General features: G+C 41.9%; 1 protein-coding gene across 1 annotated transcript; it reads right to left on the reverse strand.

The window, feature by feature from the left end:
- Positions 1 to 341: 341 nt before the first annotated feature.
- Positions 342 to 4,549, reverse strand: DPPA3 (developmental pluripotency associated 3). Its single transcript, XM_036865871.1, has 4 exons — positions 4,468 to 4,549; positions 1,779 to 2,014; positions 1,360 to 1,398; positions 342 to 479 (listed from the first exon to the last, which is right to left on the reverse strand). Exons 1-4 carry the CDS (start codon positions 4,547 to 4,549, stop codon positions 342 to 344), a joined length of 495 nt encoding a protein of 164 aa, XP_036721766.1.
- Between the last annotated feature and the right edge of the window lie 17,956 nt (positions 4,550 to 22,505).

Here is a 22,505-nt window from a genome sequence, read left to right on the forward strand (position 1 = left end):
TGCTACTGAAAATTGAAAACAGCACATCAAAAATTTTTATTGCTATTCAACACGCTGTTCTAACAATGCTGTGGCCAAGCCACCCAACGTGGTGTTCTTCACTTTCCTTCCACACAAGTTAATTTGTTTCACAAAGTGGAACTAAAATATATTCAAGTCATTCAAATGCAAGCTACATAGATTCCTTATAAGTTACTGTATTAAGGTAGAAAAGAGATGCAAGAGAAAAAGACATCACAGAACTTATAATATAGGTTATCAAAATATTGGTACACAATCTTTCCCAAGCTTCATAATGATCCTAAAATTACCAGGAAGAAAAAATAGTACCAGAATAAGGTTTATGGCTCCTTCGACTCTGTGTCATAATTACTGTAATACTTATTGTTGTAATAATTCTCATAACTATCCTCAGAAGGATCTCTATGAAACCGGCAAAAACGACAGCTACATCTAAATCTTTGCCCTCTTGACTGAGTCTGGAAAAAAGAATGAAATGGATTAATTGGTTAACAATTTAAAATAATAAATTACTTGTACACCAAAGAGACGTTAACAACCCTCAAATCTAATGTTGGCTGTTAGAAGAGACTTTGGAATATGGAACTCTAAAAAAAAGGGTCAAAACAAAAAAACCTTTTGGGAAAAATGGATCGAAATGTATGGCTGCCAAAGAATACCAGATTGCCATTTTGTAATGCTAACAGCTGCTGATTGTCAGTCAATAATATATTCCTGTACAACTATAAATGGAGTATAACCTTTAAAAACTGAATCACTCTGTCATACACCTGTAATTTATAATACTGCATATCAACTATACTTCAGTTTAAAAGGAAAATTATACACACACACACATACATGCATATATATCAATATATACCTAGTGTCAGTTCTCTGAATGCCTTAAACATGAGACACTCAACCAACTGCTGGACACTCTGTGCTCGGGTGTTTGCCCTCTTACTACATGGTATTGAATATCATGTTTGTGACAGCAGGTGAAAAAGTACCAGCACAACATCAAGAGTGAACCTTCATGGAAACTACAGACTTTAGGTGATACTAACGTGTCAATGTAGGTTCACCACTGTAACACCACGTAACTAGAAGATGTTGACAGCAGAGGAGGCTATGAATGTGTGGGTTCAGGAAGTATATGTCCTTTCTGCTTAATTTTGCTGGAGACCTAAAACTGCTCGAAAACTATGACTTTATATATTTTTTAAAAAAGCACAAATATGAACTGATTGCTCCAGAGTTTCTGAGGATTGAGAAAGTCCAAGCCAATTTGCCTTTCCTCCTCCCTCCTCAAACCACATACCCACCCACTTGTATAGTAAGGGAACTTCTAGTTACCTCAACATCATTCTGCCACGGTTCTCTTTCAGAGTCAGACTTCATGGGAAGAAAAAAATACGTATATTACAAACTATCAAGGAAAATTTGGATTACTAATGCTACCCATCTAACATAAGAAGAGTTGGCGTCTTAAAACCCTAAGTGTCATTCACACCCTGCCCTCATGAGTACAGTGGAGGAGTGACCGCTGCTGCTTATCTCTATTTATATTATTTAATTTATTTTGGGGGCCGCGGTCCCCCACCAGGGATCGAACCCTTGCCCCCTGCAGTGGAAGCGGGCGCTTGGCGTCTTAACCACCGGACCACCGGGGAATCCTCCCCGCCACCCCACCGCTATTTACATCTTGATTTATGTGAGCGCCCCCCAGCGCCTAGAGTGGGGCACTGCTGCCTACCCAGGCCACAGAAACTCACCCGAGGAACTCCTTTGCCGTAGCGTTTTTTAATGGATTGAATCAGCCGCTCCATCTTATCTCTCCGATCCGTTAACACGGTCCTCACCCCTCTCCTATAGGGTATGTTTTCACCAAGTAACCGCCCAGTTGGTTGAGGTAGACATTCTGGCAGAATGAATGGCAATTTGATACTAGGGTTGAGCGTCAAGTTACTGAGGTTCTTTATTAACACTTCAGACATAGGTTGAGAGGCAACTGAAACAAAAAAAGAAAGTTAAGATCCATTAGTGCGAATTGCAATATCCAGAAGCCACTTATCTCTTGCCCACACTAGGTCTGCTCTTAAGCAGCTCAACAATGGACACTGGAAGTTTCCTCAGGGTGAAGATCCTAGATACCACGGGCATGAACTAGCGTGCTGCATGCCTTGAGAGCATCCTAAGAATCCACTATAATGGGAAACACTTTCTTCTCAAAATAAAAAGTTGTTTTCTTTATGGGACTTCCCCGGCGGTCCAGTGGTTAAGACTCCGGGCTGCCAATGCAGGAGGCGCAGTTAGAGCCCTGGTCAGGGAACTAAAATCCCACATGCCCTGGGGTGCGGCAAAAGGAAAAAAGAAGTGGTTTCTTCCCGTTATGGGTAGTTCTGAATAGTAGATGTTTTCCCGTGGGGTCAAAAGGTGCTTAAGTATGATTCCAAGTGGAAAAACATGGAATAGAAACCAGGTATTGACAGTTTTCCCATTTTCATTTGTGTGAGTTTTGATATAAATGCAGGGACATAAAGCATTAATGCAAGTCAAAATGTTTCAGTATAACAAGTTTCAGCAGTTCACCTTTATAACAATTAGAAACAAACCTGTTTTTTTTTCTGGAAAATGAACTACATCTATGAAATAGACAAAGAAACCCCAAATATAACAGCCTCTCCCCAAATCCCCTATCCTTAACTAGTATGTCAAAGTGGCTGTTACCCTCATCAGTTCTACCCAGCTTTTTCATGCTGCTAGATCTTTCCACTCAAACGCAGTATTTTGAGAAATCATTCACTCTTGGGGCTTCCCCGGGGTGGGGGTGGGGGGTCCAGTGATGAAGGCTCTGCGCTCCCAGGGCAGGGGACACTAGTTCCATCCCTGTCGGGGAACTAAGATCCCGCCGCTGCCCTGCGCGGCCAAAACAAAAACAAAAGCAAAAAAACCCACCCACTCTTGCCTCTTCCCATCCGAACAATCATGTAAATTTCATAAACACTAATCTCATACAACAAGGCAGATAGCATTAATTTTCCCTGTACGTGAGAGTATTAAATATTGAGTCAGGATCCATTCAACTTCTAGGGACTTGTGCACATGGAAATAAAGATTCCAAGTTGTGGAATTGTCAGGTACTAAGGCAGATTCAAGGAATGGGAGAAACTGGCCGTATTATATACTGTCTTCATTAATTTTTTTCCCCTTTGACCAGGGTTCTATCCTCAAGATGCAGGGGAGGCAGTCTAGATCTCGGGGGCAGAGGGCAGAATATAATGCCAGCGAGGATCCACCCACTTCCTAGCTGCCCAGAGGGTGTTGGTTGGCTCCAGGTCATCTGCGGCCACCCTACACCACCCATCCCCGCCCGAGGTCAGGGTAATAAGATTTCAAATGAGTGAGTGGGTCTGCGAGGCCAAGCCTGGGAGGCCACGCCTGGGATCGTGTGCGGCTCCAAGGAGAGATGACTTCCGCCTCGGGAAGAACCCTGGAAGGCGGGGAACCTAATTAGCAGTATTCCTGGAGCACGGTTTCTAAGCCCTCCATCCTAAGTCTTACTACTACTTATTTACATTACAGAGCACACTCACTGGCTTTTATAAACCCGCCCCTTCCTTCAATTTCCTCTGAAAAGCCATTTCCCTCTTTATTAACATTCCCAAAGCGTAAATTCAGCTGGAAAGCCAATCCCAGAAATGTTGGTGAAATTAAGAAAACCTTTAGGTCAAATTGAAGTTTAGGTTGCTTGTTTTTTTTTTTTTTTTATTTTAATTATTTATTTATTTATGGCTGTGTTGGGTCTTCGTTCCTGCGCGAGGGCTTTCTCTAGTTGTGGCAAGCGGGGGCCGCTACTTCATCGCGGTGCGCGGGCCTCTCACTATCGCGGCCTCTCTTGTTGCGGCGCACAGGCTCCAGACGCGCAGGCTCAATAATTGCGGATCACGGGGCTAGTTGCTCCGCGGCAGGTGGGATCTTCCCAGAGCAGGGCTCGAACCTGTGTCCCCTATATTGGCAGGCAGATTCTCAACCACTGCGCCACCAGGGAAGCCCAGGTTTGTTGTATTCTTTTCCCTTTACAATTCCTGATTGGAATACATTGCTGATGGAAATACTGATCGCACAAGACGCTGTGAGCCGCCGTCTAGAACTCTGATTGCTCTTCCACAGAAAATGTCCTTAAAAGGTTGACAGATTCCTGAGCATAGTAAGCAAACAATGCAGCTCAACACCCCTCCCACTTTTCTCCTCCTTGTCCTGCCTTTCTTCTTTCTTTCTCTTTCTCTCCTTCTCCTCTCTCTCTCTCTCCTTTCTTTCTTTAGAGGAGGGCCCTACACTCCCTGGCTCTCCTCTGCTCTGAAGAGGTTTACTTAACTGCATTTCTCTGTAAAAGACTGAAGTCAGTATAACAGAAAGGAAGGCAGCCTCTTACCTTTCTGAACCCCCCCAAGTCTGGCTTACCTGGAATTGCCTGGGAATTTTCATCGATGGACATTTGAGGAGACTCCAGGGTCCAGGTTGGGTTAACCTCAGATGAATCCATTGGGAGGCTTGTCACAGCTTGAAGCTTCTCCTAGACCTTTGGGTTCCAGTGGAAGGTGATGCTTTAGACTCAAATTGCTACAAAGTAGCCTGGAAGAACGATAGAGCTAAGAAAGAGGGAGAAAACTCCAAGCTGACACACTGTGGTGAGAGAAGAATCCAACCTAAAAGTCTGGGTCGTGTTTCCTCTTAAAAACTACGGAGAAGGCAACCAGCCAGCCTATTTTAATGTAAATGACTAATGAGTAAAAGGAAAAGGCAAGTGGGTGGGCGTGGTCCAATTAGTGGACTAATAGGGTAATTCTTCATCTGCTCTGTAGTAAAATAATCATGCCCTCTGTCAAGTAGGCTGGAAATTTTATAAAGAGCCTCTGTGGTTGTGTCTTCCTGAGGTTGCCTTAAAAATCCTTTTTTTCCCCCCAACTCTACTTCTGGAGATGGCTACTGGTTTGTGAACTGGGCTTTAAGTGTTCTAGCACAGGGAGGAGAGGGCAGTTTCCCTCCAACTGCAAATTAACTCCCAATTAAGTTAATGGCAAGTGTCCTTAGTTTTCTTTGCCCGACTCATCTTAAACCTTTGGATGCTAGTAAGGCAAAGGAGAGGAGAAATAAAGGATCCATTTAAACAGTTTAATAGCTTGGTATTTTATGAATGTGTATTTTGGATCTGTAATTTTAGTGTGTTTTCTAGACTATCAATTTCATTGCCTTTAAGATTTGTGAGCAACTGAAATTAACTACATCTATAAATTGCTACCCCCTCACCCCTCCTCCACCCCCCAAAATAAACTGGTATTGACTTCTGGCAAAGAGCCCTAACATTAACTGCTGATGGTGGGAGAGAAGCTCCTCAGCAGCCCCACTCTTCTTTTTTACTGTCTCCTATTCAATGTGCAACCTCCCTATCTCCCCCATAGCTGGAAACTATGAAGAAATACCAAAAGCAATCTTGTTCGTTTTTAGTAAAGAGCAGAAGTTGAAGTGTGGATCAATAACTATTTTTGTAGGGGATGAGGAGTAGCTATAGATACGTGTCAGGTCACAACACTTTATTTAAGGGGTTGTCAAAGGTGTGCCCTGCCGACAGGCAGCATCAGCGGCACCTGGTAACTTGTTAGATATGATTAGAGATGGTTGAGCTCCAACCCAGACCTAGTGAATTAAAGACTGGGGCCCAGCCGTCCTTGTCTTAACAAGTGCTCCCCACCCCCTAGTGATTCCACCTGTGCTCAAACTGTAGCAGCACCTCTTCCTGGCACTCCTGACTGCAGGTTCTGCTCCTGTGGTTCTGCTCTCAGCTGTATGCCCTTTGGGGCAGGTGACCTCTCCTACGGCAGTCTCAGAGAACCCTTGGAGAAGTGAGGGCAAAAATCAGATTGCAAGAGTTTTAAAATTAAGAGGTGAGATTGTGAAAAGGGCCAACATAGACTCTCGCTCAAGAAATCCAGGTTTAAGAAAAAGGTGAGACACTGCTATATTTAAAATGGATAACCAACAAGGATCTACTGTATAGCACAGGGAACTCTGCTCAATGTTATGTGGCAGCCTGCATGGGAGAGGAGTTTGGGGTTAGAATGGATACATGTATATGTATGGCTGAGTCACTTTGCTGTGCACCTGAAACTATCACAACATTGTTAATCGGCTATACTCCAATATAAAACAAAAAGTTTTAAAAAAAGAAAAAGAAAAAAGGCGAGAGAACCAGAGCTCAAGGGAGGTATGGGATGTAGATGATGGTGGAGTTTCTCTTTGCTTGAGCTTGACAGAAGCTGAGCATTCAGAAAACACAATCCGTGTTTTAAAATTATAACACCATTTTAGTTAACATCTTTATAGTAGGATATATGAGATAAAAAGCCAAGTGGAATGAAGCAATTAGAAAAAAGACTATAAAAGAACTCATAATGAAAACTATCACTGATTTCTCCAGAGATAAAAAATCATATAATGCTTTTTTTTTCTGAGAAGATATATTTTTGAAACAAACTGGATGCTCTTTTAATAAAAGGAAAACTCAAGAGAGAAAAAAAAAAAAAAGACTACCTGGAATTCAGAAGTTTGATATCAGAAACAAGAAAAGAAGGGTCTGGAGATAAAATCAAAGTTATTCCCTTAGTAAGTAAAGCAAAACCAGAAGCAGATGTAAAATAGAAGAGAGAATACAAGAAAATGATAATCTAAGATCAGGAAATATGATGGCTTCAGATTCTTCAACAATACCGGATGCTGGAAGATAAGGGAGCCATAGCTTCCAAATTCTGAAGGAAAATGATTTCCAACCTAGAATCCTGTATTCAACCAAATTATGGAGCAAGTGTAGAACATTTTCAATTTGTCAAAAACATCTCCACCCATATAGATTCCTTTGTCTTGTGGGAAATTAACTTGATTACAAGAACATGACCAGGTAGGCTATTCCAAAGGTTCTGAAACAGAAACGCTAACAGACCATATTTAAAAGCTCATATCACTCAGTTTTTAAAGTAAATTTAAAATGCACAGCAAAAAGCAAGGCAAAAGGAATGTAAACTAACAGATTTAGAGTGTTAAAAACAAGACAACAGGTCCAAAATGGAATTGGTTGGGCTAATCCCCACGTCACCAAACTGAGACTATTAGTTTTGGCTCTCCTGGAAATAAAATCTCAAACCAGTCAATCAGGAGTTGCCTTATCAGCACTAGTTAGGTGATCTGCCACCCCCTAAAGGAATGTAACTTTGTACTAACCAGCCCACTTTCTTGCCTAGTATAAGTTCCTTGTTCCCATTCCGTTTTGGCTGTAACCAAACAGCTCCGCGAAATTTCTTCCTACCTGCTAGATTGGATGCAGCCCTATTCAAATCGGTTTTTGCTCAGGTAAACTCTTAAACATTTTAACATGCCTCCGTTTATCCTTTACTAGCACGGAACCCTGGAGTCTCCAGACTCATTCATTTCTGGGAAGGGGCATTCAGAATCCACCTAGGATGGACTGGGGAGACTGCACCAGTTTTGCATCAACTTTTTTGCCTCAAAAAATGTCAAGGTTGGGAGAAAGGAACAAAATACAAGTTTAAAACTAAAGCTGAGGGACTTCCCTGGCGGTCCAGTGGTTAAGAGTCCTGGCTTCCAATGCAGGGGGTGCGGGTTCGATCCCTGGTCCAGGAAACTAAGGTCCCGCACGCTGCTCAGCCGTGGCCAAAACAAAAATAAACAAACAAACAAAAACACCAAAAAACTTAAACTGATTTTAGAAGTCGTCTTAACTTCTCACTGACCTCTGTGAGATTGACTTTATAACCAAATTTACCCTTTAGGAGTGTTTCACAGTGAAATGGCTTCATCTGCCAGAGGCTGGAGGAGGGGCAAAGTCTTTCAGATCCGAGACAGTATTGAATACTTTTAAAATTCGAATCTGCCTCTAGGATGGATACAGATGATAATCTCGGCTCCACTTTCTCTCTTATCTGTTGAGCCCACCTTTTTTCTCCAGTTGAATGATTTTTTTTTTCCTCCCGTGCAACTGTGCCCGGTTGGTTTCAGGCGGCGCAGAGAGCCGCAGGCAAAATAAACTTTTTGCCCTCAGGGAGCAGACAACAAATCGTGAATCCGAAATATAGGGTGGGGTAGTGAAATGTATTCCAAAGAGAGGTGTGGCCTGGTAGAGGGACAGTCCAGGGCTGCCGTTTGGGAAAACTCTCCCAGACACACAGTTAGTGAATTACTGCGCTCTCTCGGGCCCTGTTGGGTTCCCCACGCCGCCCCGCCCCCCGTGGTCTGGGTCCCTCCAACCGCAGGCCTACCCTGTCCCTGGGCTCCCTTTGCGCTCGCTCTCCACCCCCGCCCTGTGTAGGGAAGCCTGTTCCCACCAGTCTTCCAAGGCATCCGCCCTGGATCCCAGCCGCTGAGGCCCAGGGCGGGGTGCGAGTGTGCAGTGGGCACCCCGGTACCGGCGCCGCTATGGGGCCCCGATTGGCCGCAGCCCGACACACTGTGGCCCAGAACTGCCCCTCGCTTTGCCTCTGCTTGGCCCCTACCGCCTACCGGTGCCTGCCTTTCCCTGGATCCAACTTATTTCTTGAAATTATGCAATGAAGAATCAATACTGCCAGGGGCGTATAAATTAGGGGTTTGGGATTAAAATATACACAGTACTATCTATAAAGTAGATCAGCAACAAGGACCTATTGTATAGCACAGGGAACTCTACTCAATATCTGTAATGACCTATAATGGAAGAGAATGTAAAAAAAAGAATATGTATACCTATAACTGAATCACTTTGCTGTACACCTGAAAGTAACACAATGTTGTAAATCAACTATATACTTTTAAAATAAAATTATTTATTTATTTAGGTTTGGCTGCCTTGGGTCTTCGTTGCTGGGAGCGGGCGTTCTCTAGTTGCAGTGAGCGGGGACCACCCTTCACTGCAGTGCAAGGGCCTCCCAGTGCGGTGGCCTCCCTTGTTGTGGAGCACCGCCTCTAGGCACGCAGGCCTCAGTAGTTGTGGCTCGCGGGCTCAGTAGTTGTGGCTCGTGGGCTCTAGAGCGCAGGCTCAGTAGTTGTGGCGCACGGGCTTAGCTGCTTCGCGGCACGTGGGTTCCCCCAGGACCAGGGCTCGAACCCGTGCCCCCTGCACTGGCAGGCAGACTCCCAACCACTGCATCACCAGGGACGTCCCTCAACTATATTTAAAAAAAATTTTTTTTTAAAGAAAAAGAAAAAAATACTCCCAGGGGTAGAATCCTGCCTCTGTTATCAATTTTTTAACAGTTTAGTGGGAAACATTTAATGACTTTACGATATGACAACCAGCTGGGGTTCAGAGGGGAAGAGAGAAGTATGGGTGATCAATTTCCCAAACTTCGCAGTTTGAATGAAGGTATCTGGAAACATGAAGTCAATTAGGCCTATCAGAAGAGAGTAGCAAATACTGTTGGCATTCCCAGGTTTGATTAAGGATGAGATTTCCAGAAGGACATGTTTTCTTTCTTTATAAGTTTCCACGGAATGTGCAGTAGGTAGTGCTGGTGGGGCACTGTCTTAAGTTTCCACTTTGCATTTCAGCTCTGGAAATTCAGTCCAGAGAGCAAAGGAGTGCCTTTGCCTTTGTCCCTGTTGTTTCACTGACTTTCTGCCTTGGCTTCTCCTTAGGAGAAAGGGAATCCAGAGACAGGATTGTGGTCTTTCCTTTGTCTACCCCTGAAGAACCTCCAGTTCAGCCCTTTGTTCACTTATTAAAGAAGGTTTCTGATTTGAGAGAGGGGCGGGGCTTCTAGACCATGCAGTTTATCCTAATAGTTCTTACTTACTTTGTCTTCTTCCACCAGCCTCTTTTGCTCCTTGCAAATGCTGACAGAGGGCCTCAGGGCTGGTACCCACCGACCATCCCCTCCACCAGAAGGAGAACAGAGTGGGTAGATTAAACACCAGTGCTTTTTAACTCCCCCATAACAGTTTCCATGATGCCAGTTGTCTTTTTCCCTGCAGCTCTGTCTTTCCTCCATCATTATCCCCATTTTATAAGCCAGCTGTATAGTTTGAATGCCTTTCTGATTTCAATTAGCTTTTATTCCATTTTATTTACTGGCCCCAGAAAGAAGCACTAGGTCTCATGGAATGCAAGTGTTGTAGAATTCTAGTGTCAATAAATTGCACAGAGTTTTGTTTTTGTTTTGTTTTTGGCCATGCCACGAGGCTTATGGGATCTTATTTCCCTATTTCCCTGACCAGGGATCGAACCCAGGCCCACGGCAGTGAAAATGCTGCCTCCTAACCACTGGACTGCCAGGGAATTCCCCTACTGTCAATAAATTGAAATAAAATATTAGGAATTTGAAATAGAAGATCGTTTGGAAAAGGGAAGTGAAAATAGAGCTAGGAGGTATTGCGTTGCATGACAATTGGGGCTGTTAACCAATGAGGACTCTGAAAACCTGGTCAGAGATAAGAGCAGTGCCATATGCCCCTGTACAAATTGTTCAAATGACATTCTGCCTTGGTGTCTGATTTTTAGAAAGGAAATCCAGGGACCAAGCATTGTTTTTCCTCTGATCTTCTACCCCTGAAGACTGAAAAGACATAAAATAACCTAATTTGAAAATTTATGTATATATATGATTAGCAGATATTTGGTCCTGTGCAAAACGTCCACTGAGACATGTGGTCCATGCCAAATGGTCCTTGACATTTGGTCCTGTCAAAAACGTCCATGCTTCAAACATGTACCTGGGTTCAAATAGCCCATAACTTTATTTATACTTTTGGTTTACAGGATTAAAATACATATATATATATTATCATGTTTTATTAGTCCAATAATTTTGTGTAACTGTATTGCCAATAATAACCCTTTTTGCCTTGGTAGCCCAGCTGGTACATGGGGTTAGGTAGAAGAGTGGGGTTTCAAATCTTGCAGAAGAGTGGAATTTATATTATATTAACTATGAGTGCCAAGGAAGAGTCTTACAGATAGAGAAATGCACAGAGAATGACAAGTTGAGGATGGGATCTCTCAATGTGTGGTGTATTAATATGTCACTGGGCATTTGGTTGGATGTGTCTGGGTCATTCAGTAAGGGCAGAATTTGAAAGGAGCAGTTTGGTCCAGCCACTATGTAAAATAGCAGCAAAGGCATTGATGCACTGATGTAGACATTTTACGTGCATCTCATTAGTTTGGGAGGAGTAAGAATGCGTGTGGCTCTTCTACCACAAAGAAGTAAGGTGCAATAGCTACCATGAGAGGAATACTGGGCATCTAATTAACCCCCCTACAATTATCTCATTAACTGGGCATCTAATTAACCCCCCTACGGTTATCTCATTGCTCAGGGTTAATGGGCAGTGTTTCCCTTGAGTGGATGTCCTGTGGAGGTATGATGGCAGTAGACTGGAAGAACTGTCTGCCACTATTTGTAAAGGTTTTAGTGGGTGTGGTTCCTATACTTACCTGCCATTAGGCACGGACTACCATATGCTCTTGCCTGGAACCTACTTGTTGGCTGATCCAGCCCAGCCAAACTCATGTCCATGAGACATTAGTAAGGTTTTCCCTACCAGTAAACCAGCAACCATTAGTCAGATAGCTACAAAAGAAAAAAGTAACCCTTCTTCTGTTGCTTGGCAGTATGACATCTTTATTTGAAAATTCTCAGCTGAATATGGCAGAAATAGTATACTCACAAAAAGAAAAGCCAATGCGACATTATAATAGTTTTTGTTACCATTTCCCTTCCTTTAACAGAGATAGGAGTAAAATGAACTGGTGCTGTGAAGGAGAGTCTGTCAAAATGATGACAGTACTCTTATTTACACAATGTGTGACAGTATTTGATATTCCAGTGCTAATACCACATTGTTCAGTGATGGCACCTTCAAGATGACACCAAAACAGTTGACTCAGTAATTCACTGTGCACAGTGTAGTATCGGGTTATCCTATGCCATTGATTCATGCACTAACAATGAAAAGATGAAAAGAAGGAGAGTGAAAAAAAACAAAAAGAAAAGGTAAGAAGACACTTAACAGGTATAAATGAGAAAGTACTTGCATTTGCATGAAAAAGAAATCTTGACATTAACCCTTCATTGTGCATGATGGATTTCGAGATTGCAAAAGTGAATTCGAGATTCAATTACTTCTAACAAATGAACAAGTAAAAAGATGCTTGTTTCACTTTCATAATCACTGTGGCCAAAAGAAATATCTTCTTTGGGTGTGACACTCAAGTATTGATATATGACAATGGAAAGTAACACCCATAAATGTACACCATGTTGTTGGGACTTCAATCTGTGCCTTTGGAAGATATAAATTAAACTTTTGAGTACACTGTGGAGCATGCGGAAGAAAATTTAAATGACCTAATAGATTATGTTGAGAGAGTGTTTGTCTGTGGAAGGTGGACAGAGGCAGAAGTCCAGAAGCTCCAAGATTTCCAACAGAAAGGTGGAATGTTTATACATCAGTACTTAATAGTGATCACAGGACAGACAACATGGTGGAAGGTTGGCATGGCAAGTTTCAAGAGCTGATGGGAATACGTCATCCTTCAATCTGGAGATGTATTGACATGTTAAAAGATGAACAGCAGGGGCTTCCCTGGTGGCGCAGTGGTTGAGAATCTGCCTGCCAATGCAGGGGACACGGGTTCGAGTCCTGGTCTGGGAAGATCCCACATGCCACGGAGCAACTGGGCCCGTGAGCCACAATTACTGAGCCTGCACGTCTGGAGCCTGTGCTCCGCAACAAGAGAGGCCGCGATAGTGAGAGGCCCGTGCACTGTGATGAAGAGTGGCCCCCGCTTGCCACAGCTGGAGAAGGCCCTCGCACGGAAGCGAAGACCCAACACAGCCATAAATAAAATAAAAAAAAAAAAAAAAAAAAAAATTGAAAAAAAGAAAATGCTCCCTATTAAAAAAAAAAAAAAAAAAAAGATGAACAGCAAAGCAATGAACAATTATCACCCAGGTTATTGGTGGTCACACTCCAATACTGCTACCAACTTCACAGTAATACTGACAAAATCAAATTTGTGTAACTAAAATTGTTAACAGGTATAATGAATATAAAGCCAATAAACAGGTCAATATATACTTGAGAGCAATTGCTTTTCCACTTAAGAGTAATCATACCAAACTTAATGACAAGGAGGAACAAGAAGAAATGTGAAATCCAAAATGCATCATGAATTATAATAAAAATGTTAAGTAAAATTTTAACAAAGTTAAATATTTGTATTATTTAACAAATCATGGACCAAATGTCTCAATGGATGTTTTGGAAAGGACCAAATATCCTGTGAAGATATATACATATATTAGTATAAACACATATTTTGTTTGCTCTGACAGATGAGAGGGCCTAAAAAACATTACCCCCCTCCCCCAGTACAAATGATCATGCCTTGTGCCTGGATCTTTGTTTCTAGTGCCCTTTTCCAGTAAAAGGAACCAGAGCTCCTTTGGGAAATGGCTGATTCTAGGACTGGGGCAGGGAATGTACAGGATAAATTCAGAGCACTTTGTAGGGCCAGAAAGTAAGGAAGTGTTAAAAAAAAAAATCCATAACACACACATCACTAGAGGTATGTAAAAGGAGTACAGGACCCAACTGAAAGAGGTGGAACAATCTGAGCAAAAATAAATAAGTAGTATTGGATTGCAAAATAAATATCAAAGGGAATTCCTTGGTGGTTCAGTGGTTAGGACTCTGTGCTTTCACTGCTGAGGGTGCGGGTTCAATCCCTGGCTGGGGAACTAAGGTCCTGCATGCCATGTGGCAAGGCCAAATTAATAAATAAATACATACACAAATAAATAATTTTAAAAATTAAAAAAAGTGGTTAAAAAATTAAAAAGTAAAATAAATATCCATGAGTCTATAAAGATATAAATCAATGATTGAGTAAATTCATAAACGGAGGAGAAGAGACAAACCTCCCACGCAGAAGATTTCCAAATAATTTATGTAGATTCTTCTCCCTCGAGGAGGATGAAACTTAAGTCCATATTCCTTATGTTTGGGCTGCACATAATGACTTCATTTCAAAGTGTATAGTATGGGAAGCAGGAAAAAGGGAGTAACTTTTCAGTGAGAAACTTAACAAACACTACCTCAGCCAGGTGATCAAGGCCAGCATCAGCAGTGATCAATCTTGATGATGGTATGTACCCTTTTTTAAATTTTATATATTTTAAAATTTTATTTTATTTATTTATTTATTTTGGCTGAGTTGGGTCTTCGTTGCTGCACGTGGGCTTTCTCTAGTTGTGGCAAGCGGGGGCTACTCTTTGTTGCGCTGCGCGGGCTTCTCATTGTGATGGCTTCTCTTGTTGCAGAGCACGGGTTTTAGGCACATGGGCTTCAGTAGTTGTGGCATGCGGGCTTCAGTAGTTGTGGCTCAGGAGCTCTAGAGCACAGGCTCAGTAGTTGTGGCGCACGGGCTTAGTTGTTCGGCAGCATGTGGGATCTTAGTTCCCTGACCAGGGATCGAACCTGCATCCCCTGCACTGGAAGACAGATTCTTAACCGCTGGACCACCAGGGAAGTCCCAGTGGTATGTACCTTTGATATGATATGATGAAAATGACACTTTACTTCTGTTGGCTTCCTTTCAATAACCTGTAACCCTTGTCTCATTATGAGAAAAATGAAGACAAATTCCAATAATGCAGCATCCGACAAAATACCTCCACAGGACTCCTCAAAATTGTCAAGGTCATTAAAAAGAAGAAAAGTCTGAGAAGTTGCCATGGCCAAGAGAAGCCAAAGGAGACATGACAACTCTGTGTAACGTGATATCCTTCATGGGATCCTGCAACAGAAAAAAAAGACATAGGTTAAAAACTAAGGGAATCTAAATAAACTGTGACTTTATTTAATAATAATGTACTGATATTGGTCTATTAATGTTAATAAATGTATCAGACTAATTTAAGATAATAGTAGGGGAAATTTGATGTGGGGCATATGCAAATTCTGTATTATCCTCTCAATTTTTCTGTAACTCTAAAGCAGTTCTAAAAAATAAAGTCTAAGGACTTCCCTGGCAGTCCAGTAGTTAAGACTCCACACTTCCACTGCAGGGGGCGTAGGTTCGATCCCTGGTTGGAGAACTAACATCCCACATGCCGCGTGGTGTGGCCAATAAATAAAAATAAAAACTAAAGTCTATTAAAAAGGTTTGAATAAAAGCCACAAAAAAAATAAATAAAGGAAGATAAGCTCATATGTAAATAACAAATAAGGGAGTGGTGTCAGACTAAAATATAAATCATTGTTGCATCATATACAGTTTTCTGCTAACATAATAATGTTTTGCACCACTGAGTAAAAGCATCCAATAGCAAAGTATGTAATGCCTATTCCCTCCAGGTTCCAGCTCTTGGTAGTTTGACTTTTGCATTTTATCCTCTATATAAAGTCAGCAGTTTCAGCCCTCTCTAAGTTCTCTTTCATCAAGCTGCTTTTACCTTTGTTAGGAATTTTATATATTTTTCGAATAGTGCTAGTATGTTTGTATTAGAATTGTTAGTGTTGTGTGGAGTCAAATAGATTTTGAGCGCTTTTTCCTCTTAGCCTCTTAGCCTTGTAGTCCTCATAATAACTGTGTGTGCGTCTGTCTCAGGAATATTTGACCCTGTTCAAAAGCCTTTCTTAAGACATTGGCTTCCACAACACCACATTTTTCAGGTTTCTCTTTTACCCGAAGGAAAGTCAGTTTTTCCTTGTATTTTGTTATGTTAAAAGGTAAATTAGTGGGAGGTACAAACTATTGGGTATAGGATAGGCTCAAGGATGTATTATACAACATGAGGAATATAGCCAATATTTTGTAATAACTGTAAATAGAAAGTAACTTTTAAAAATTGTATAAAAAAAATTTTTTTTTTAATTTTTTTTTTAAAATTTTATTTATTTATTTATTTATGGCTGCGTTGGGTCTTCGTTTCTGTGCGAGGGCTTTCTCCAGTTGCGGAGAGCGGGGGCCACTCTTCATCGCAGTGCGCGGGCCTCACTGTCGCGGCCTCTCTTGTTGCGGAGCACAGGCTCCGGACGCGCAGGCTCAGCAGTTGTGGCTCACGGGCCTAGTCGCTCCGTGGCATGTGGGATCTTCCCAGACCAGGGCTCGAACCCGTGTCCCCTGCATCGGCAGGCAGATTCTCAACCACTGCGCCACCAGGGAAGCCCTAAAAATTTTTTTAAACTAAAGTATTTGCTTTTGTCAGATTTTAATAGTCTGTGTCATAATGAATGAGTTTGGCCCATTCACATTTTTTTTTAAATTTATTTATTTTATTTTATTTATTTTTGGCTATGTTGGGTCTTTGTTGCTGAGCACAGGCTTTCTCTAGTTGAGTGAGCGGAGGCTACTCTTCATTGCGTTGCGTGGGCTTCTCATTGTGGTGGCTTCTCTTGTTGTGGAGCATGGGCTCTAGGCACGCGGGCTCAGTAGTTTATTGTGAAAAAAAGTAAACTAAATATTAAAAACTGTAAGAGTTTATTTAGTTTAGGAGGAATAAATCAGGAGCTTGAGCTGAACATACACGCACTACTATATATAATATAGACAACTGGGACTTCCCTGGCCGTCCAGTGGTTAAGACTCTGCCTTCCAATGCAGGGGGGAGGGGGGCGCAGGTTTGATCCCTGGTTGGGGAACTAAGATCCCTCATGGCCAAAAAAAAAAGAAAAAATTCAACAGTCCAGAGAGGACACCTTTGAAAAAATATGTACAAAACCTACTGTGTGCTATTACACAGATCCTGGCCACATAAGGTCAGTCCACTTAAAACTCTTCAAAGCCCCCCAGTTGTCCACAGATTAAAATCTAAATTTCCATACAATTTACAAGGCCTTTCATGTTCTAGCCCATATTTTACTTCTCCACCTTATCATTCTCTCAGGGTTTTGCTTATGCTCTGCTCTATTCTCAACCTCATCCCAATTCCTGTGTGCCTACAGGCCCCACATGAGGGAGCATGTGCCCCCCTCTCCCTCTAGGCCCAACCCTCCCCCAACTCCTGTGATGGTAACAGCAAATATTAAGGATGTGTCAGACCGAGCATTTTACCTTCATTATGCCAGTTAATCCGAACAACCCTATGGGGTAGGTACCTTCATTTTTTTCTTTTACAGGTAGGGAAATTAAGGCACAGAGCTTAAAAGTAACTTGCACAGAGCCACATGGGCAACCGTGGCGGAGCCCTGGTAGGGGCCAGGCAGTCTGTCTTCAAAGTCCACGTTTTAATCACTCCTGTGGTCTTCACTGAAATGTCATTTTTCCAGGGAGCAGCCCTGATCCCTTAGTTCTAGGTGAAATGTCTTTCACATTGCTGCCTCAGGATTTGGATTTACCCTATCACAGTGTCATTGTTGGTTTTCTTATCAGTCACCTGACCAGAATGTAAACTCCGTGAAAGAAAGGGGAACCTCTGTTGTTCAAGGGTGTCATTAGTGTGGTAACATTTACTTTGTCTTACCTGGGACCCACATTAGGAAATACACCCAGTAACATGTCCAGATAAATATTAATAGCTAAAAAGTTTCAGGAAAGAATTATCAGCTATTGCACAATGCATTCTGGTATTTTCTACACAGTTGGGGTTTTTTTGTTTTTTTAAATGCTCCTGGAGACACACAATTTACCTCACTCGTCATTAATGAGTCAAGACAAAGCTTGAAAAGCACCAACCAAGTGCATTGCCTGGAGCAAAGTTGGTGCATCATAATATCTGTTTAATCATTCATTCATTCTTAAGTCACATGGGCATGTATATTTCATACTCACATATAAAAAGTCAGAGTATTCAAAAAGAATGGATACATTAGTTTTCAAGTTTTTTTGATTTTTCTTCTTTTTTCCTCTCCCCTAAAACTTGTAAATTCTCCCTCTAATTTTGAAACAGCAAAGATAAACGTGGTGTTCCTAAATCCCAAAAGAGGTCAAAGAAGTTAATCCTAAAAGTAAAGGTCATGAGCAACATCTTTTCTATTGTCTTCTGACCCTCTAGGCAAGAACACTTTTAAGAATTTGTTATCTAAGAATGCAAGGCTTAAGAAACACTGTTATCCAAGGTGATAAAAATGACTCTGCCAATCCTTTTCAACTGCAAATTTATAGCCTTGGAGGAATGGAGAATTAGTTCTTGTTTTCTTTCCTGAAGCCCAGATATTAAGGGCAGTCTTTTAGATAAGATAGACGATTTAGACATTTAAGCATTAATATTTTATTTTCGTTGCCTTTGGAGTAAACAAAAAGATTCATAAATCTGTTATCCAGAAGAGAAATTGTTCATGAACATTTACTTAAATTTTAAACTGCCAAACAAGAACGTGTTTCTTAATCATAATTTACAAAATATTAAGTATAAGGTTTTATAAGTAATATTATTTTCTTTCACCTAATTTTAATTTACAAAGTTATTCAACTCTGTTTTAAAATTTTTTTTAATTTTATAATTAGATTTACCCTGTCTAAATATGTAATTGACTATTGCTGTGTGCTTATATTTATTTTTATTCCTAGATTAGTTTTTTTTTCTTATTTAATTTTATTTATTTATTTATTGGCCGAGCCAGGCAGCATGCGGGATCTTAGTTCCCTGACCAGAGATTGAAACCTTGCCCCCTGCAGTGGAAGCCTGGAGTCCTAACCACTGGACTGCCAGGAAAGTCCCCCTAGATTAGTTTTTACAAATGCCTAATACTTTGAGGTAAGCTATTCTGAGTATGGAAATCTGAGTAATATAATTTATAGATTAAAGGTAGCAATTTCCTTGATAAGATTAAGAAATCTTAATTCTTCAAATCCATTTTAATTATGAAAGAGAAACATTGATAACACCAAGTATTCTAAGTCAGTGGCTGTCAGACTCTTTGAATAAAAAAAACTTCGTCTCCCATTTCCCTCCCCCCAAAAAATTCCAAATATTTTTTCCCAGTAAGAACATTAATGAAAAAATACCACCACTTACGCTCACTATCATTTTATAAAATATAAAAGAAAGACATGGGGACTTCCCTGGTGGCGCAGTGATTCAGAATCTGCCTGCCAATGCGGGGGACACGGGTTCGAGCCCTGGTCTGGGAAGATTCCCACATGCCGCGGAGCAACAAAGCCCGTGCACCACAACTATTGAGCCTGTGCTCTAGAGCCCGTGAGCCACAACTACTGAAGCCCGCGCGCCTAGAGCCCGTTGTTCTCCGCAAACAAGAGAAGCCACCGCAATGAGAAGCCCGCACACCGCAACAAAGAGTAGCCCCCGCTCGCCGCAACTAGAGAAAGCCCACGCGCAACAACAAAGACCCAAAGCAGCCAAAAATAAATAAATAAGTAAATTTATAAAAAAAAAAAAGATGTTCTCAAATTAAGTTATAGGTCAGATCAGAAAAGACAGTTGGTAGTCATATGACAAATATTTACATATGAACATATGCATATGTGTGTATATACATAAGTGTACTAGACCAATCTTTTCCTGTTGACTATTGATTAAGAATTTGGCCATATTGTAAAAAACCTTAACATGTGCATATTCTTTGACCCAACAATTCCGTTCCTAACAATTTTTCTATAGAAGTACTCAGATAAGTGCCCAAAGATATATCCGTTTCTTTATTCAACAAATAATATTTATTTATTTATTATATTTATTGTGTACTGACTGTCTTACCCCAATAGAATGTAAGTTTGAGGTCAGGGTGGTTGTTTTTTTTAAAGTATTATTTATTTATGTATTTATTTATTTATACATTTATTTATTTATGTATTTATTTATTTTTGGCTGTGTTGGGTCTTCGTTGTTGCGCGTGGGCTTTCTCTAGTTGCAGCAAGCGGGGGCCGCTCCTCCTTGTGGTGCGCGGGCCTCTCATAACGGTGGCTTGTCTTTGTTGCAGAGCACAGGCTCTAGGCATGTGGGCGTCAATAGTTGTGGCACGCGGGGGCTCAGTTGTTGTGGCTTGTGAGCTTCTAGAGCACAGGCTCAGTAGTTGTGGCGCACAGGCTAGTTGCTCCACAACATGTGGGATCCTCCCGGACCAGGGCTCGAACCCGTGTCCCCTGCATCGGCAGGCAGACTCCTAACCACTGTGCCACCAGGGAAGTCCCAAGGTCAGGGGTTTTTATATGTTCACTTATATATTTCAAATGCTTAAGACAATGCCTGCACAAACATTTGTTCAACAGATGAATGAAATTATTAGCATGTTAGAAGATATATGCTATGGACAAAATAGAACAGGGTAAAGGAGACTGCAAGTTGTGGGAGACAGGAACAAGTTAAAAATTAAAATAGAATGATAGAATGTTAGGGAGAAGCTCTAAGGAGAGGGTGAGGAAGGTGTAAAAACTTGAAGGAGGTGAGGATATCTGGCGAGAACTTCCCCAGCAGAGGGAACAGTAAGTACACGAAAGATTGGAGTAGCAGCAAAACCAGTCTGGTTGGAGCAGAGTGAACAAGTGGCAAAATTAGTAGCTGATGTAACTGACATGATCTCCTTGACAATGACTTTTCCTCTGAGTGAGACAGAGAGCCAGTGAAGTGTTCTGAGCAAATGAGTGAATGAGCTAACTGATCTTCTTAAAGCATTGTTGGGACTTCCCTCGTGGTCCGGTGGAAAGACTCTGCACTTTCACTGCAGGGGGTGCTTGGGTTTGATCCCTGATGGGGGAAGTTCCCGCATGCTGCACAGCTTAAAAATAAAAAAAGGAATTGGACTGATGTGTTGAGAACAGATTGGTGGGGATGAGGATGGGCCAAGGCTGGAAGCAGAGATCATTTTAAAGGTTATGGCATAATTCAGGTGAGAAATAATAGTGTCTCAGATTAGGGTGGTAGCAGTGAAGGACAGATTCTGAATATATTTTATAGATAGAACCAATAGAATTTCCTGATGACTTAAATATGAGGTAGAAGGGAAAGACAGGAGTCAAGGATAATTCCAAGGCTTCAGCCTGAAGAACTGGAAGAACAGGGTTGGCATTAGCTGAGGTAGACAAGCCTGCAGGTGGTGATGCAGGATAAGGTATGTAGATGAGAAATTCTATTTTTTTTTTTTTTAAAGCACTTTTCTTTTTTATAGCTACTTTATTTATTTATTTTATTTTTATTTTTGGCTGTGTTGGGTCTTCGGTTCATGCGAGGGCTTTCTCTAGTTGAGGCAAGTGGGGGCCACTCTTCATCGCGGTGCGGGGACCGCTCTTCATCGCGGTGCGCGGGCCTTTCACTATCGCGGCCCCTCCCGTTGCGGGGCACAGGCTCCAGACGCGCAGGCTCAGTAGTTGTGGCTCACGGGCCCAGCTGCTCCGTGGCATGTGGGATCTTCCCAGACCAGGGCTTGAACCCGTGTCCCCTGCATTGGCAGGCAGATTCTCAACCACTGCGCCACCAGGGAAGCCCGAGAAATTCTATTTTGGACAATATAAACTTTTCTTTTTATTTTTTAAAATAAATTTATTTATTTTTGGCTGCGTTGGGTCTTCATTGCTGCGCGCGGGCTTTCTCTAGTTGTGGTGAGCGGGGGCTACTCTTCATTGCAGTACGCGGGCTTCTCATTGCGGTGTCTTCTCTTGTTGCAGAGCACGGGCTCTAGAGTAGTTGTGGCTCTCGGGCTCAGTAGTTGTGGCTCACGGGCTCTAGAGCTCAGGATCAGCAGTTGTGGTGCATGGGCTTAGTTGCTCTGTGGCATCTGAGATCTTACCAGACCAGGGCTCGAACTTGTATCCCCTGCCTTGGCAGGCAGATTCTTAACCACTGCGCCACCAGGGAAGTCCTGATTTTGGACAATATAAACTTACAAGATTTTTTTTGGATATACAAGAGGAGATGAGTAGACAACTAAGTAATGGTTCCAGGATTTAGAGAAGATCTGAGCTAGATGTATAAATTTGGAAGTCTTTAGCATACAAACGGTACCTGAAGCCATAGACTAGATGGGATCACCAAGATAGTGAACGTACTTAGGAAGAAAAGAGATCTGAGGACCGAGGTTTGGGACACCCCAAATCTAAGAGACCAGTAAGAAGAACCAAAAAGGGGCCTGAGAATGAGTGACCAGTGAGATAGGCCGTAAACGGAGAGAGGGCGCTTTCCTGGGAGCCAAGAAGGTGTAGAAAGTGGAAGTAATGGGCTGTGTCAGCGCTGCTGAGGGTAAAATAAGATGAAGGTTGAGAACGAGGTATGGGATTTGGCAATATGAACGTCACTGGTGACCTGGACAATGGCAGTGCTGTAGGATGAAAGAATAAGAATTGGAGACAGCAGATGTAATCAATTATTTCCAGAAGTTTTCTGCAAAAGGGAGCAGGAAATGGATAAATGGGTGACGTGGGACATAAGGTTAAAAGACTTTTTTAAAAGCCCTTTAAAAATTTTAAGACTTGGGGGGACTTCCCTGGTGGTCCAGTGGTAAAGATTCCGCCTTACAATGCAGGGGATGTGGGTTCGATCTAAGATCCCATGTGCCGC

This window comes from Balaenoptera musculus, chromosome 10, assembly GCF_009873245.2.
Source record: "Balaenoptera musculus isolate JJ_BM4_2016_0621 chromosome 10, mBalMus1.pri.v3, whole genome shotgun sequence".
Taxonomy (NCBI): domain Eukaryota; kingdom Metazoa; phylum Chordata; class Mammalia; order Artiodactyla; family Balaenopteridae; genus Balaenoptera; species Balaenoptera musculus.

Bases quoted from the DNA above. Each gene is read 5' to 3' on its own strand.
- DPPA3 (XM_036865871.1), bottom strand. From the start codon at position 4,549: ATGGATTCATCTGAGGTTAACCCAACCTGGACCCTGGAGTCTCCTCAA. The intron at 2,015-4,467 runs GTAAGCCAGACT...TTTTTGTTTCAG, and splicing joins AAATTCCCAGGCAATTCCAG to TTGCCTCTCAACCTATGTCT. The intron at 480-1,359 runs GTAACTAGAAGT...TCTTTTTTCCAG, and splicing joins CGTGGCAGAATGATGTTGAG to ACTCAGTCAAGAGGGCAAAG.